Genomic DNA, 14437 nt, shown 5'->3' on the forward strand with positions numbered 1-14437 from the left:
AATTTTCCACTCTTTTCCATTATATGTGATGTAATTCTTATGAAGACTAATGTTATAGTGACTCACTCTTACCACTTAACAACAAGATAAATAGTCATTAGTGCATCAAAGACTATTATCTTCATCAGAAGGAGCCGCATATACAGCACAACCACAGCGTTCGTCCTCACTGCAACATCTGGAGACCAAACCAGACTTAAACATGTTGAATCTGCTTAGCACACCAGCAAATTATCAGTGAGAACCTTTCACAATGTTTTACCTTCTCTCTCTTCATCACTGTCGCACATTTCATCTTCACCTTTAGGAACAGAAGATTTGAAAACTAACTCAAAGTGTTGTTGCACCAAGTTCATGACTAAATTAACTCAGAGTTACCGGTTGAGGCGATGCGGTGTCTTTTTTTGGCTTTTGAGTGTTTCCTGCGCCGCACAGAGCAGCTGTAGGATGGCCAGTTGCTGGTGACAACCGTGATCGTCGCCACGGCGCTGTGGCCGCGATGCTTCCTGGTTACTGCGCCGTTGTATGGAGTGACGTTGGTGTACTCCTCATCAGAGGCTGACCTCCAGCTGATCTCCAGGTGACCTCTCCTGAAGTCACTCACCACACAGACCAGCAGGGTCAGGCCGAGCCTCTCCCCTGAGAGATGGACTGGAGGGGCCAGAGAAGCCAGCACAGTGCCCTCCACCCCCCCTGATGCAGGAAAAGGTCATAAAGGTCAACAAAGTAAACTAAAACAAAACAAGGAAAATAAAGGAGGTTGCAAGAATGAGTGGCACACGCACAAAAATTTTCCCTTAATTGCAAAGATGAAGAAATTAATGAACTAATTAATAGTTTTGTAGAGCAAAAAACCAAGGATTAAAAACAGCCAATGACAAAAAGATAAGGAACTAAATAAACCCTAAGCATCTTAAAATCGATTCCAAAAATGAACAATTAGCCAATGACTTGAAAATTGGCGCAATGTGATACCGCTACGCTTAATTGTGCATCAAACATTATTTCTAAAAATAAAATGCACAAAACACAGTTTTGAATTTGCTAAATAATGCTGGTAATAATGTATCATAGAGTGTGAACACTGTAAGAAGCAGCAACATATTTCTGCAAAAACACATATTTTTTTTGTTCACTTGCATAAAGAGGATAGTTAAAAGTCTCACCTGTCCATAGATAAATGATATGAAGATAAATGAGTCCTCTGGGTGGCTCAGTCATTTCTAACCTGCAGTCAATCTGACTTTTATGAACCCTGGTCAGTGCTCTCTGTATGTGTGAGTTTGTGCGTGTTTGTGTGCCTTGTATGCGGGTGCATTAAAAGAGGGCTTTGCCAGGAGCGTTGCATTGTGGGGGATTGGCATGTCTCATTGTTGTGACCTTATACTAACAATGGAAACTCCATGCACCATCCCAACACACCCACAAAACCCAACACCCAGAGACCCAGACGGAGGAAGGGAGAAAGACAATATAACACAAGTTAAACATGTCAAGCTGTGTTAGGATTCATTAAGCTACAGCAAAGTGAGGAGAAGGCATTAGGAATAATACTGAAACACCTGGACAACCGCCTGCGTTTGGCTGTTACATCTGAGGTGAGATGATATCAGCAACACCTGCACACACACACACAGAGACACACACGCAGGTCTGTAAACCAATAAATATGAACACATAATTAATTTAGCTTCTTTCCGCAACATTTTTTAATTTATAAGAAAACATTGTTGCCTATATCCTTACATCTGTGACTCCTCTTCTCTCTCTCTCTCTCTCTCTCTCTCTCTCTGTCTCTCTCTCACACACACACACACACACACACTCACACACTCATGTAAAGAGTTCTTTTATTTTCAGTGGGCGGTATCTTAGAAAAGAAAGTGAAACTGAACAGCAGGAGCATCAAGGAAGCATGATGAAGCTAAACTGATCGAGGTAATGCTTTTTGTTGGTAATTATACAAATCTCCTACAGCAGGAGCAGAGAGTTCTACCTCAATTCTAAAAATCTATTCAGGCTGTGGAAATCTCAGAGGCTGTGACTGATAGCTTTAAATAGTAAGTTTGGTACAGTGCAGCTTTAAGACTGTTCCTGCAACCTGATTTGAACTGTAGCTGCGCTCCGGCAGCTGCTGTCACCTTCGTCCCTCTTAGCTCCGTCCTCTTCTTTCTTTCTGACCACATGGTTCGTTTTTGCTCACATGTTTGAATCTCTTAAAGGAAAGACTAGCTGTGGTCTGTTTTTCAGCCGAGCTCTTATGTGCCATAATTAACTGAGCATGTGCTCAGTACGGCCCAGTTATTCTTAGCAGTTTTTTTCCCCCACCTGCTCCAAGAGAATAATTTAGTCTACTTATTTTGGGCACTCAGAAATTTGTTTCATAGCTACACAAGTGTTCAAAGTAAACAAAATATCCAACAGTCATGTGTTTATGGCACCACAGTTAAGTTATGTTTTGTTTATCTTTTTTTTTATTTATTTATTTTTTGTAATGTCACTTTAAGACAAGTCACATCCAGTCTTACACAAACAAAAAAAAAGAGTTTGGTATATTAAAATTGTCTAATTTATTCAAATATAATCCAGTCCTATAGTCCAAGTTACCACAGGGCAGATCATAAAGTAATCCGAATTAAATATGTAGATACAGTGGAGAGGAACATCAGCTTTTAGCAGGAAGTATTCTCCAGCAGAGTAAAGATCAGCACAGAGCCATGCTCCATGTCTGACTGAGGGTCAAGGAAACAGGAACAAGATGTAAAAACAGAATGGGTGAATTTCTTTTGAAAGAAAGACTGTGTAGAGTTACCGGCAGCAGTAGCTGTGTAAATGTCTCTGACAAAGAAAGAGAGACAGATAAACATGTAAACACTGAGCCAGGAGTTTTTTCTGCAGGAAGAAAAAACACAAAATCAATTCTGTTCTTTCTTTGTTGGAGCAGGAGCTCTGCCACAGTGTATCCCACCCCAGAACAGTTTGATACATTTTCCGTAAACTTGTTAATAAATGCAGCTATTTATATCTTCACAATCTTAATTTCGGTTCACTGAACCTCCTCTAAAATAGTCTGAAGTCCTGCGAGAGGAGAGGTTTGTCACAACAGTAAAATTAATATATGCACAGTTACCTTTTATTTCAAGAGACATATTTAACTTTTTCTTCCATTGTTTGTGTCTTTCAGGTTCAAGAGAAGAATCCCGGAGGAGCACCCATTTTATTTTCATTTCATCAACCACTGATGTCGGGTGGTCCTTACCGCGGTTGACTCCAGTGTTCGGGTTATGATTAAATGAGTTCAGAGCTGAGAGTCGACCTGTCAAACGGGTTGGCGTCATTTTAATCAATTTTGTTCTCAAACATTCCCTTAACAATGATTCCAGTCGGGTTTTTAGTGCTGCTGGCTTTCAGTATTCATCTGGTTGGGTCTCAGCCCTCTCAGAGCTCACAGCAGGTAACGAGTCCCCCCAGTCCCACGGCAGAATCTCTGGGCGATGGTAATCTGTCCTTCCCCTGGAGCCGTCTTCGCCTGCCAAGGTAGGCTCTGCATTTTCTCTCGCCACACTGCAGAAGCAGATGGGAAAGAAACAAAACATCCGTACTTTGACTAACTCACTAATTAGCCGTCGTGTTTCTGTGCCTCAGGTACATTGTTCCTCTTCACTACCACCTGCTTCTGCACCCCAACCTCACAACTCTGAGCTTCACTGGCACCGTGCAGATCCAGATCGATGTCCAGAACAATACAAACTGGGTTGTTTTACACAGCAAGGGTCTTCAAATCTCTAAGGCCACAATTTTGGACCAGAACCTTAATCATCTGTCTGATCAGGTAGTTGGAAATAAAAGGCAGGATCAATTTTATTTACTAACTCCTGTCGGCTTAACAATCTTCTCCTGTTTTAGGTTCTTCCAGTTCTTCACAACCCTTCCCACGAGCAAATAGGCATTTTTTCTCCAAGGGTTCTCAGCAGCGGCCAGAAGTATTTCTTGTACATGGAGTTTGAAGCAGAGCTAGCAGAGGGATTTTACGGCTTCTATAAAAGCACCTACAGAACCAGTGAAGGCGAGACCAGGTGAGAACAGGTTTTCTGCTTCTCGGGGTCATTGGAAAACGTAGCCAACACACACCGTCTGCAACAATGTATTTTCAGATTCCTAGCTTCCACTCACTTTGAACCCACAAGCGCTCGAATGGCATTTCCTTGTTTCGACGAGCCGAGCTTCAAAGCCAATTTCTCTGTGAGGATCAGGAGGAGCCGGGACTACATTTCTCTCTCCAACATGCCAGTAGTGAGTGCTGAGTCTTTGAAAAATGTCGCAGATGTTTCAAACATTGATGGAAAAAAAGACCTCCAAGTTCTCCTGGGTTTCAGATCAAGACAGTACAACTGAATGGTGACCTTCTTGAAGATCAGTTCGCCCCGAGCGTAATGATGAGCACGTACCTTGTAGCTTTCATCGTCTGTGACTTCAAGTCTGTCAGTGCAATGACTTCGTCTGGAGTGAAGGTCTTCATGATCCTCTACCCTGCTGTCACTTTTCTTTTGGCTTGAACTGTCTGGTTCAACAGCTTGGTTTTGATTTCACTGTAGGTTTCCATCTATGCTGCGCCTGAGAAGTGGATGCAAACCCACTACGCTTTGGAGGTAGCTGTTAAAATGCTGGACTTCTATGAGGAGTACTTCAACATTCGTTATCCTTTGCCCAAACAAGGTACTCAATAATAATTCCCTTTGTTATTTCTTATGTCTAATCTGTTACATTTGTTCTTTATTGCTTATTTTTTCGTCTTCCAGATCTGATTGCCATTCCAGATTTCCAGGTTGGTGCGATGGAAAACTGGGGCCTGACCACCTACAGAGAGACCAGCCTTCTCTATGACCCCCTCACATCCTCCATTTCTGATAAACTTTGGGTTACTATGGTCATTGGTCATGAACTTGCCCATCAGGTGAGAACATAAAAGTGCAGATCAGTGATACATAAGAATCATTGTCTAATGTTTCTTAGCTAGATTTGGAAAAGGAATTTTAAATTAAATTTAGTGGTTCGCCCTGCAGTGGTTTGGGAACTTGGTAACCATGGACTGGTGGAACGACCTCTGGTTGAATGAAGGATTTGCCAGATACATGGAGTATATTTCAGTGGAGGCCACCTACCCAATTCTCAAAGTGGTAATTTTTTTAATTATTGACTAATAAACCACAACTGTTCCCTAAAAATAAGATTGATATTCATGTTCTCTAACTTGTTCTGGCAGGACGAGTATCTACTGCACACTTGTTTTGTAGCAATTGGTCTTGATTCTTTAAACTCTTCTCGGCCGATCTCGAGCCCAGCAGAGAGCCCTACTCAGATCGAAGAAATGTTTGACAGCGTTTCGTATGACAAGGTACGATCACTCTGTTTAGGTCACAATTCATAAGAGCCCAGAGTTGAGGATGTGCCAAACACAAAAATAACAAAGCAATAATTTTTATCACATATAGTTGCCTTAATTTGCAACTATTAAGGCAACTATTCTGAGTTAAAATGTTCAAATTATTTGAACATAACAGTAAAATAATTAACACGATTGTATTTAATGTTACAAAAAACACTTTTTGCACACTGAAAAAACTGAACAACCACACAATTTCAGGCTTGTCATTTCATGAAATCTCATATTTAATGTCGAAACTCTTTTCAGGGAGCATGTGTCCTGCACATGCTGCGGTACTTCCTGTCTGAGGACGTGTTTCAGAGCGGGATAGTGCGATACCTTCGCAAGTTCAGCTATGGAAATGCCCACAATCAGGACCTGTGGGACAGTCTATCTAACGTAAGGCGCCATGTTTTTTTTTTTATCTTATTCTTTGATCTTAAGAAACAGCTTAATAAACAAGCAGCTTTATGAAGCACTGCTGTGTATTTGTGTGATTTATAGTTACAAGAGGGCCAGTTTAGATCAGCAATTCTGCTTTTGCAGTTTTCTTCTTCATGTAGAAAAAAACATACATAATTCCAATATTTAGGATGAAATCCAAGGTACCCCTACCATTCAATTTTTTGTTTTCTAAAGTAAAGCACTTGATTAAACTACAAAAAAAATCCTTATGAAGATTGTGTGTCTCAACTGCACTGATGTTCCATTGTTTGTAACTGGCATCAAAGTGCAGCTTGATTTGGAAAAATTGTGGAAAACAGTGATGTAAAGCAAAAATCATCTTGGATTTGCAAGCATTTAAAAAGAGTAGAATTTTTTTCTTTGGACTAGAATCTTCAAGTTGTGAGCTAAATAGGAGCTCAAAAGTTAGCATCAGTGGTGATATTGAAATGCATTAGAGCCGGTGGCAACATGCACGTCTCTGAAGACGTTAATAGTATGTGTGCCTTCAATATATGCCTCATATTTTCTAACTTTTCCCAACAATGTGGTAACTCTGGGTGTGAATTTGCACATAACATTTTCATCAACCAACAGAGGGAAATATTTTAGCCTATATGATTTACAAATGTTATTTTTTATTTCAATTTCAGTGGCAGATTTTGTTGTTATAACAATAAATTTTTCTGTGTTATAAATTAATAAAATCTTCCAGTGAAAGTGGCACTTTTTTAAAATCAATGTTAATAAATCATAGACTTAAAACAAGCTCCTATATCTTGTTGAAGAGTTACTTGTAAGTTAGTTTTGTCTTATTGAAAGTGTACTAAGACATTTCCACTAGAAACAAGACAAACAAATACTTCAAGATTTTGTATTATTGCAGTGTTTGCAAGACACTAACTATGTTATTCAAATGATCTCCATCCAAAGTGAGATATGTCATAAAAAACAGAAACCTTCTCCATAATTTTTTAGACATGTTCAGAAGATGACTTCACCTCAGCCAAGCACTGTTACAGCAGTGACCAGGCCTCCAAGAACGCAGTGAGTAAAACATCCAAACCTTCATTCACCATCTTGATGTTACAACATTTACACTTTATTGTGTTTGCTGGAACTGACTGTTTATGTCCTCCTACAGTATCTGTTTGCAGGGGAACACCTCAACCTGACAGCCATGATGAACACTTGGACTTTACAGAAAGGGATTCCTCTGGTGACTGTAACCAGGAAGGGGCCTCGTCTGCTTCTTCGACAGGATCGATTTCTGAGGACAGTTCATCCCTCTGATCCTCAGTGGCAAGCTGTGCAACAGGGGTAACTTCACAGCTATTAGCAGTGCAATGTGCCTTTCTCAGTTTGGATTTATTTTGTAAAATGAACACAATTTGAGGTTTACATGCATCTTTTTTAATAGCTTCCTGTGGCATATTCCTCTGACATACAAGACTGATATTTCCAGCACCATCCACAGACATATGATGACTTCTCCCACAGGTAGGAGATAAAAAAGCATCCAATATGAAATTCTGTTGTTTTTAACTTTGTAATAACTCAATACTTGCTGTTTTTTATATAGATAGTGTACACATAGGAGAAAAAGCCAGCTGGGTGAAAATAAACTCAGATATGACCGGCTATTACGTGGTTCATTATGCTGATGATGGTTGGGATGTGATGGCTAAACTACTGCGGGAAAATCACACAGCTCTGAGCTACAAGGACAGGACTCACTTGATACACAATGCATTTCAGCTGGTCACGTAAGGAAGCATGTTTGCACATTTTAAATAATAGGAATACTTCCTGTATGCCTGCAAAGAAACTAAAAATGTTTGTTTTCTATCTTTGTAAAGAGCGGGGCACCTCCCACTTAACAAAGCTTTGGACCTGATTGGTTATCTGCAACTTGAGAAACACACAGTGCCTCTCCTCGAAGGACTGGCTTATCTGGAAGTTTTCTACCACATTATCGAGAAGAGAGATGAGCCCACTTTAACTAAAAACCTGGAAGTAAGAGAGCAACACATAAAAGTATTTCCTAAACGTTACATTATCTGAATGTGACTGTTTTTCTGTCTCTGAGCAGAAGTACATCCTGCAGTTTTTCCGTGCCGTCATCGACCAGCAGACATGGAGTGACAGCGGCACTGTGTCTGAGCGACGCCTGAGGTCGGAGGTCCTGTCTCTGGCTTGTCACCTGGAATACCCACCATGTCTGGAGCGTGCAAACCAACATTTCAAAGACTGGCTCCATTCCAACGGAACATTAAAGTCTGTTTGAGTCGAACTATAACAAAATGCTATTCTATACACACCACTCACTTCATTAAAAAATTCTCAGAGATTTTGGTCCATATTGACATGACACCTTATCACATTCGCTCTGGATTTGTGGATTGTATATCCATGATGTGAATCTCCTTTTCCGCCACTGAAGGAGCTCTGTAGCAGTGAGATCCGGTGACTGCTGCGGCTCTGGGAGCACAGTGACCTTAATGTCATGTTGTTAGTTTTTGAGGTTTGAGATTGGTGACATGGCGCAGTATATGTGTTAAAGGGGTATGAACAGCAACAATATTCAGGTTGGCAGCCTTAATAGTCGACACAAGATAGAATGGAACATAAAACAACATGCTTTCATGTTGTTCATGACAAATTATGGCCCTAAAATCTGAACATTTCAGCTAAGTCTAACACTCATTGGACCAGGCTTCCAATCTTTTATTGCCCAATTTTGCATATAATTTCAGCCTCAGCTTCCTCTTCTTATCTGACTGGATTTGCACCTATTAGCTCCTATACATCCACTGCTTCTGGGTTGATACATTTGCATTCAAATATGGTACTCGGCATATATTAGTATTAACAAGTGGCTGTTTGAGTTTCTTCTGCTTAACAACCATGTTAAATGCAAAGTCACTTCAGTCTCTAACTTAACTGTCTGTGCTTTTGTTCACTAAAGCTTACCTACAGATGTGGCAGAGACGGTGTTCTCAGTGGGGGCTCAGGATGACCATGGCTGGACCTCGCTCCTAAACACGTACAAGATTTCCCTCTCTGAAGCGCAGAAAAATAAGATCCTCTTTGCTTTGTCAACGACCAAAGACACAGACAAGCTGCAAAGGTGCTGGAGGCCTTTTTCTTGCTTTTTTTACAAACTGATTGTGCTGCCATCTTGTGGCAAAATAATTATACTCATCACTGTGCAGCTGCTTTTGTTTATATCAATGGTTCCGAACCCTGGTCATCAGGGTCCACTGTCCTGCATGCTTTAGATGTGTTCCTGCTACAGCACACCTGCCTGAAATGACTGAATTACCTCTTTAGTGGTGTGCCTTGTCTGCAGCAACAAGGAAACACTTAAAACCAGACTTTGAGGGTTGGTGTTCTACAGCTTTTAGATGTGTTTCTCCTTAAAAACACCTCAGCCAAATAATCAGATCACCAGGACTCCAGAGAACCTAACTGCATGCCAAGAAGGAAATTCAGTCATTTGATTCAGGATGCAGGACCTCAAGGCCTGGATTTGAAAACCCCTGACCTAAAACATGCAAGACAGTGGGCCCTGAGGACCAGGGTTGGGGAGCTCTGCTTTAGAATACACAAACGTTGAGTAAAGCTTGGTGTCATAAATGCTGGTCTTGTGTATATTTATTTTGCAGACTGCTGGCAATGGGTCTGGAAGGAGAGGTGATCCGATCACAGGACCTGTCTCATGTTGTTTGGATGGTGGCCCGTAATCCAAAGGGACTTTATCTCGCCTGGAACTTTGTCAAACAGAACTGGGACACATTGGTTGAAAAGTCAGTATGACTCATTTTCAAAACATGTGATGCCATCAAGGTGCCCCTCTTGTTTTTTAGGAGCTGCTTTTTGCCCATCAAGCATCTCAGATGAATGATCTCTAAACTTATTTGCACTACAGTCCATTATTTGCTGGAGCAGACTTGGGGTTTATTACTCTTAAGTTTTTGGATTTCTGATACATTCCTCCTTTCTTTCTTATATACAGGTTTCAGTTAGGCTCCTCCTGCATCAGGACCATGATTGTTGGGACCACAGGGCAGTTTTCATCTCCAGAGGAGCTCACTGAAGTAAATTAATCTTTAGTAATCTTTTGATACCTTTGTGTATTATAGAATGTAATAACGTTATTTTAAAGATTATTATTATTATTATTATTATTATTATTATTATTATTATTATTATTATTATTATTATTATTATTATTATGCATATTTTCATATTAAATTGACTTCAGATACAAAGTAATTCCAAGTAGAAATTGGTCATTCTGTGGGAAAGCATTTACTTGGACTAGTCCTTGGTGGAATTTGTTGAGCCTGTCTTGAGTCTAATTCTTGAACATAAACTAAGCTGAAAACTTGTTGTGAAGCTAATGATTTAGGTAATTTATCTCTACATGTGTTTTGTCCCTAAGGTGCAGTTGTTTTTTGAATCCATCAAAGAGCAGTCTTCTCAGCTGAGAGCAACACAACTTGCCTTGGAAAATGTGCAGAAGAATATTCGCTGGGTTCAGAGGAACTTGGAAACACTGAGAAACTGGCTGAATGAGCAGATGAAATGACAGCTATCTGGGGAGAAAAAAAAGCATCAAATATTTTTGAGAATTTTTGTAAGTGAAACCTATATTTTAGGTAATGAAACAGTTTTGTAAATGGGAAATTGTAAATGTCTGGAATGTTTTTTGTTAGAGTAAAAGGGTTATATGGGAGATGACAGGCTGAGGGTATCATGAACTTTTTGTTGTCATTGTGTTTCAAAGAGAAAGCAAAGTTAATTAGAAAATAAATGGATTCACTACAACTTGTTCCATCTTTTTTGTGTTGTTTTAACTGGGGTTTATATTTTAAAAGCAAAGGCACTCGAATCAAAGATATACTATAGATTATACTATATATACTATAAAAATAGTAATACTGAAAAAAAATTAATAATATAGGATTATCAATTAATGTTCTGCTCAAAGATGAAAAATGATCAAATTTATGATAAATTAAGCATAAACAAGTATAAAAGCTATATTCTGTATTGATCTTCAATTTTGACAAATACCTAGTAAACAAACCTGCCTGCCATTAGAGATGGATTGTTGCATATTTTTGGTGAAAATGGTCGACGGTAACCCACTGTTTCAACGCAAACCCTGCAGATGCTAAACAAATACATTAACTACTCAGGCACATTTGTACGTATAGCGTGCTAGCTCCGCCCCCTAACAGTATCATCCAATTAGATGTTATCCCTGCAACTTGACGGAACGTTGTCAACAACTGGTCGGGATAGGAGGAAAACTGTCATTTAATCCAACTGTAGCTGGCCTAAGACTTTGAACTGAGATTTGTTTTCGCGGTTTTAAGTAGCTAAGTACAAATACAAATCTATTCTGTTTACCCGTTTTCCTTAAAAAGCAAACCATGAGGGGTAAAGTTGGGAGCGGCTAACATTAGCCGTCTGAATGCTGTTCAGTCTGTGACAGTGGGGGGAGGCTGCTGATACTGACTGTGAGCCTGCGGTGGGTTGTGGCTAGCCAAAAAACATCGCCTTGGTCCTCGGTCGGACGTCCTTGAACGTCCAGAGTTTTCCCAGTTCTTTCTGGACAAGAGGGAGTCTTTCAGATAAATCACCATGGATTTGTTTGACAGTAACAATGCAGGTAAGGACGGAAGACGGTGAGTAGCAGTGTCTTTAGCCTACCAGCAGCAGGCCAGCTAATGACTGTCGTGTCGGTGTGTTTCGGTGACACGATGACAGCTACATTGACTGACTTTGCTGGATGCTAAACAGACTAGATATGGTGAGCTAAACAACGTTGTGATTAGGATTTATAAGATAGCTTATGAAACAAAAGCAGGAAATTGTTTTCCTGTTCAAAGTGAAAGCACTGCTGCGGTGTTTACTCAGGTTGAAGCCTATTAGTTTATAACTGGAAATGTTTTATAAAGAGTTATAAAATAGTTTCAAACCACTTATATTGTCCCTGGGCGTTATTAAAGCAAACAGTGCATCAGCTATAAAGCAAACTGTGAAAAAAAAATCACAGTTTTTTTCAAAACTTACCTATTTTGTTTATCTCTGACAGATCTTGGTTGTGAGTTTGTCTCTTTTTTTTCGACACAAGAGCAAACTTGTATGTCACAATCAGATTTTTGATCAGACAGTGAAAGAATGTCAAAACCAACCTCTAACTACTCTAACATTTGCTCTGCAGAGATGTGGTGTTTATGTTGTGTGTTCATGAGCTGAACATAGGAACAAACTGTAGCTACTGATCCATATGTAACTGTGGATTATTGCAAAAGTAATCAGACCCTTCAAGGTTTTCCACATTTTTTCACTTTAAAACAATAATTTTGAACATATGTTGGAGGTGATTATGTTATATAAATAGACACAAAGTCGTGTGTTACTTTAGGGAAAGGAAACGCCTCTATCTATCTATCGCTGCATCCATCGTCTCATCAACTCTTAACCAACTTCCTGGTCTCAGCTGAATGCCCTACAGCATGATGCTGCTGCCGCCAGTATGTTTTACAGTTCTGCATTGAGAAAATTATACAGTTATGCATGTTGGTGTATTGCAAACCTCTCTCCCCTCCAAATAAAATGCATCATAGTTTGTGGTCACAATGTGGTCAAATGTTAAAGCAGCATGAATACATTTGCTAGGTTTGACAGTAAGGGTAACAATGCTAAATGTTTTGAGTAACACGAAAGCCACAAGCAGCAATATTGGCACATTGGTTTACTAGGCCAATATGTAAACTATATTGGCCTAGTTTGGCAATAAACCGATTCACTCCCTCTCACACTCAAACATGTCTTTTTGGTTACATTTATTGTATTTTACAGTGATAATATAGCAATACCGCACAGGTGTTAAAAGTCATCAAATCCATAGCGTAATGTGACTGACTGGCTATTATTTTTGTCATAAACTCTTCTGGACATTACACAGCACTGAGCTACTTAGCTCCTTGCCTATTAATAGACGTTCATGCCACAGCAACGTGGTCCAGACAGAGAGAAGTCATATCAGAAACACTATAACTAAGCAAACACAGACTCAGATGATACCGCTTTCACTTGCCTTGGCTGCTGACATATTTTTGTGGAGTTAAACCTCAGCTGTGTTTGTTGTCATCAGCTTAAAGTGAACAGTGTGTCTTTAGAAGGTGTTTACAGTTTCTGCTTTCCACTCGCATCCATCAGATTTATAATACAATGCCCTGCTCATCACCTACAAAAGCATGGCTAGATTGTCAGGACACAGTGCACAGTATCTTAGTAATGGAGTTATTGAATTAGGAAGCTGAACATGCTTCTGATTGTTTCACAAATTACTTTGGGAGTAAAGAGTCTGTCTGGCCGAAAATGGCACCCGTTTAGTAAAACAAAGCTTTATTCTTTTCCTGTTGCTGAAGATGCATTTTGGTTTGAGGAAGTGAAGGTTTTTTCCGTTCAGGCTTTGCACGTGACGAATCAAAGACGGTGAATCTGTTCCTTGTGCTTCAGCAATCGAGGCGTAACCGCTGTACGCCTCTGTAGTTGCTCGATTTTGTGCAGCTAAATAAACCACCTCAGTGAGATTTGTTCAGTGATAGCCATCTTAATTATTTGCGAACTGAAATGTCTGTGCAGGCTGGCAAACCTGTTTTATCTAGGTCAAGGTGCCACAAAGCAGGGGGGGGGAAAGGTAGAAAGCATACCTTTAACTAACAGGAAACTGTAGAAATGGTGAAGCAAGTGTTCATATTAATACTGCATATATGTCACCATGTTATGAGAAAATTCACCCCTCAAAGTCTGCAAACATAAACAGACCAAACTCACTTTGTGCCAATGTAATTCGACATTTGTATTCTGCTCGGGTACACCTCTCTCACACACGGCTCAATTTCCCGTTCGAGAATCATTTGTTTTCTTTTCTTTGTGCTTCGCAGAGCGAGCTAACCTGCCGAGGAACATGATCGAGAACAGCATGTTTGAAGAAGAGCCTGATGTGGTGGATCTGGCCAAAGACTCCAACACGTTTCCAGTATGCCAGTTCATATTTTCATCATTGAAAAAAGCTAAAATTGCACAAAATTGCACATTTCGTGACATGATCTAGTTGTTACCAAACAGATGTGCTGGTGAATATGATGAATGTTTGTAACAGTTTGCCAAACAGCATAATGCCCCCCTCCTGTTGTTTTTATTTATGAATTTACACTGGGACTCGATCCTGTGTTGCCTTGCAGAAGCTTTCACTTAAAACCAAAACCTTCACTTAAAACCAAAACCTTCAACATATTTTCTTGGGATTTTACGTGAGAGACTAACACAAAGATGTGCGTTCTTGCAAAGCAGGATGAAAATGATACCAATGTTGCATGTATTTCTTTTCAACGCCCCTTCCCCCCTGGGGGCAGTACTTTGCAGAACTCTCTTTCACAGTAAGAGATGTAAATTTTTTAGTCTCTGCAGAGTGAAGTTTTTCCCCATTCTTGTTTGCAAAACAGTTTAAGCTCAATGAGTTTTGATGGGAGATGTCTGTGA

General features: G+C 39.9%; 1 protein-coding gene across 3 annotated transcripts; it reads left to right on the top strand.

The window, feature by feature from the left end:
- Positions 1-1431: 1431 nt before the first annotated feature.
- LOC103142935 (endoplasmic reticulum aminopeptidase 2) lies at positions 1432-10702 on the top strand. 3 transcript variants are annotated; one of them, XM_007559257.2, is made up of 22 exons: positions 1432-1598; positions 1861-1938; positions 3185-3537; positions 3646-3832; positions 3907-4076; positions 4155-4293; positions 4377-4511; positions 4596-4716; positions 4800-4954; positions 5064-5177; positions 5264-5395; positions 5693-5824; positions 6848-6916; positions 7014-7189; positions 7290-7369; positions 7452-7635; positions 7729-7885; positions 7962-8146; positions 8838-8999; positions 9538-9678; positions 9888-9969; positions 10317-10702. In XM_007559257.2, the coding sequence occupies exons 3-22, from the start codon at positions 3374-3376 to the stop codon at positions 10461-10463; spliced, it is 2832 nt and encodes a 943-aa protein (XP_007559319.1). In that variant the 5' UTR covers positions 1432-1598; positions 1861-1938; positions 3185-3373; the 3' UTR covers positions 10464-10702. The 3 variants fall into 3 exon arrangements, with proteins under 3 accessions (XP_007559319.1, XP_007559321.1, XP_007559320.1); XM_007559258.2 differs by having other exon boundaries at positions 1515-1598; positions 1846-1938; XM_007559259.2 differs by lacking the exon at positions 1861-1938.
- The last annotated feature ends 3735 nt before the right edge of the window (positions 10703-14437 follow it).

This window comes from Poecilia formosa, unplaced genomic scaffold, assembly GCF_000485575.1.
Source record: "Poecilia formosa unplaced genomic scaffold, Poecilia_formosa-5.1.2 Scaffold103, whole genome shotgun sequence".
NCBI lineage: Eukaryota > Metazoa > Chordata > Actinopteri > Cyprinodontiformes > Poeciliidae > Poecilia > Poecilia formosa.

Excerpts from the sequence above, each read along its gene's own strand:
- LOC103142935 (XM_007559257.2), top strand. The coding sequence starts at position 3,374 with ATGATTCCAGTCGGGTTTTTAGTGCTGCTGGCTTTCAGTATTCATCTG. Across the intron at positions 4,077-4,154 it reads ACCAGTGAAGGCGAGACCAG|ATTCCTAGCTTCCACTCACT; the intron begins GTGAGAACAGGT and ends ATGTATTTTCAG. Across the intron at positions 4,294-4,376 it reads CTCTCTCCAACATGCCAGTA|ATCAAGACAGTACAACTGAA; the intron begins GTGAGTGCTGAG and ends CCTGGGTTTCAG.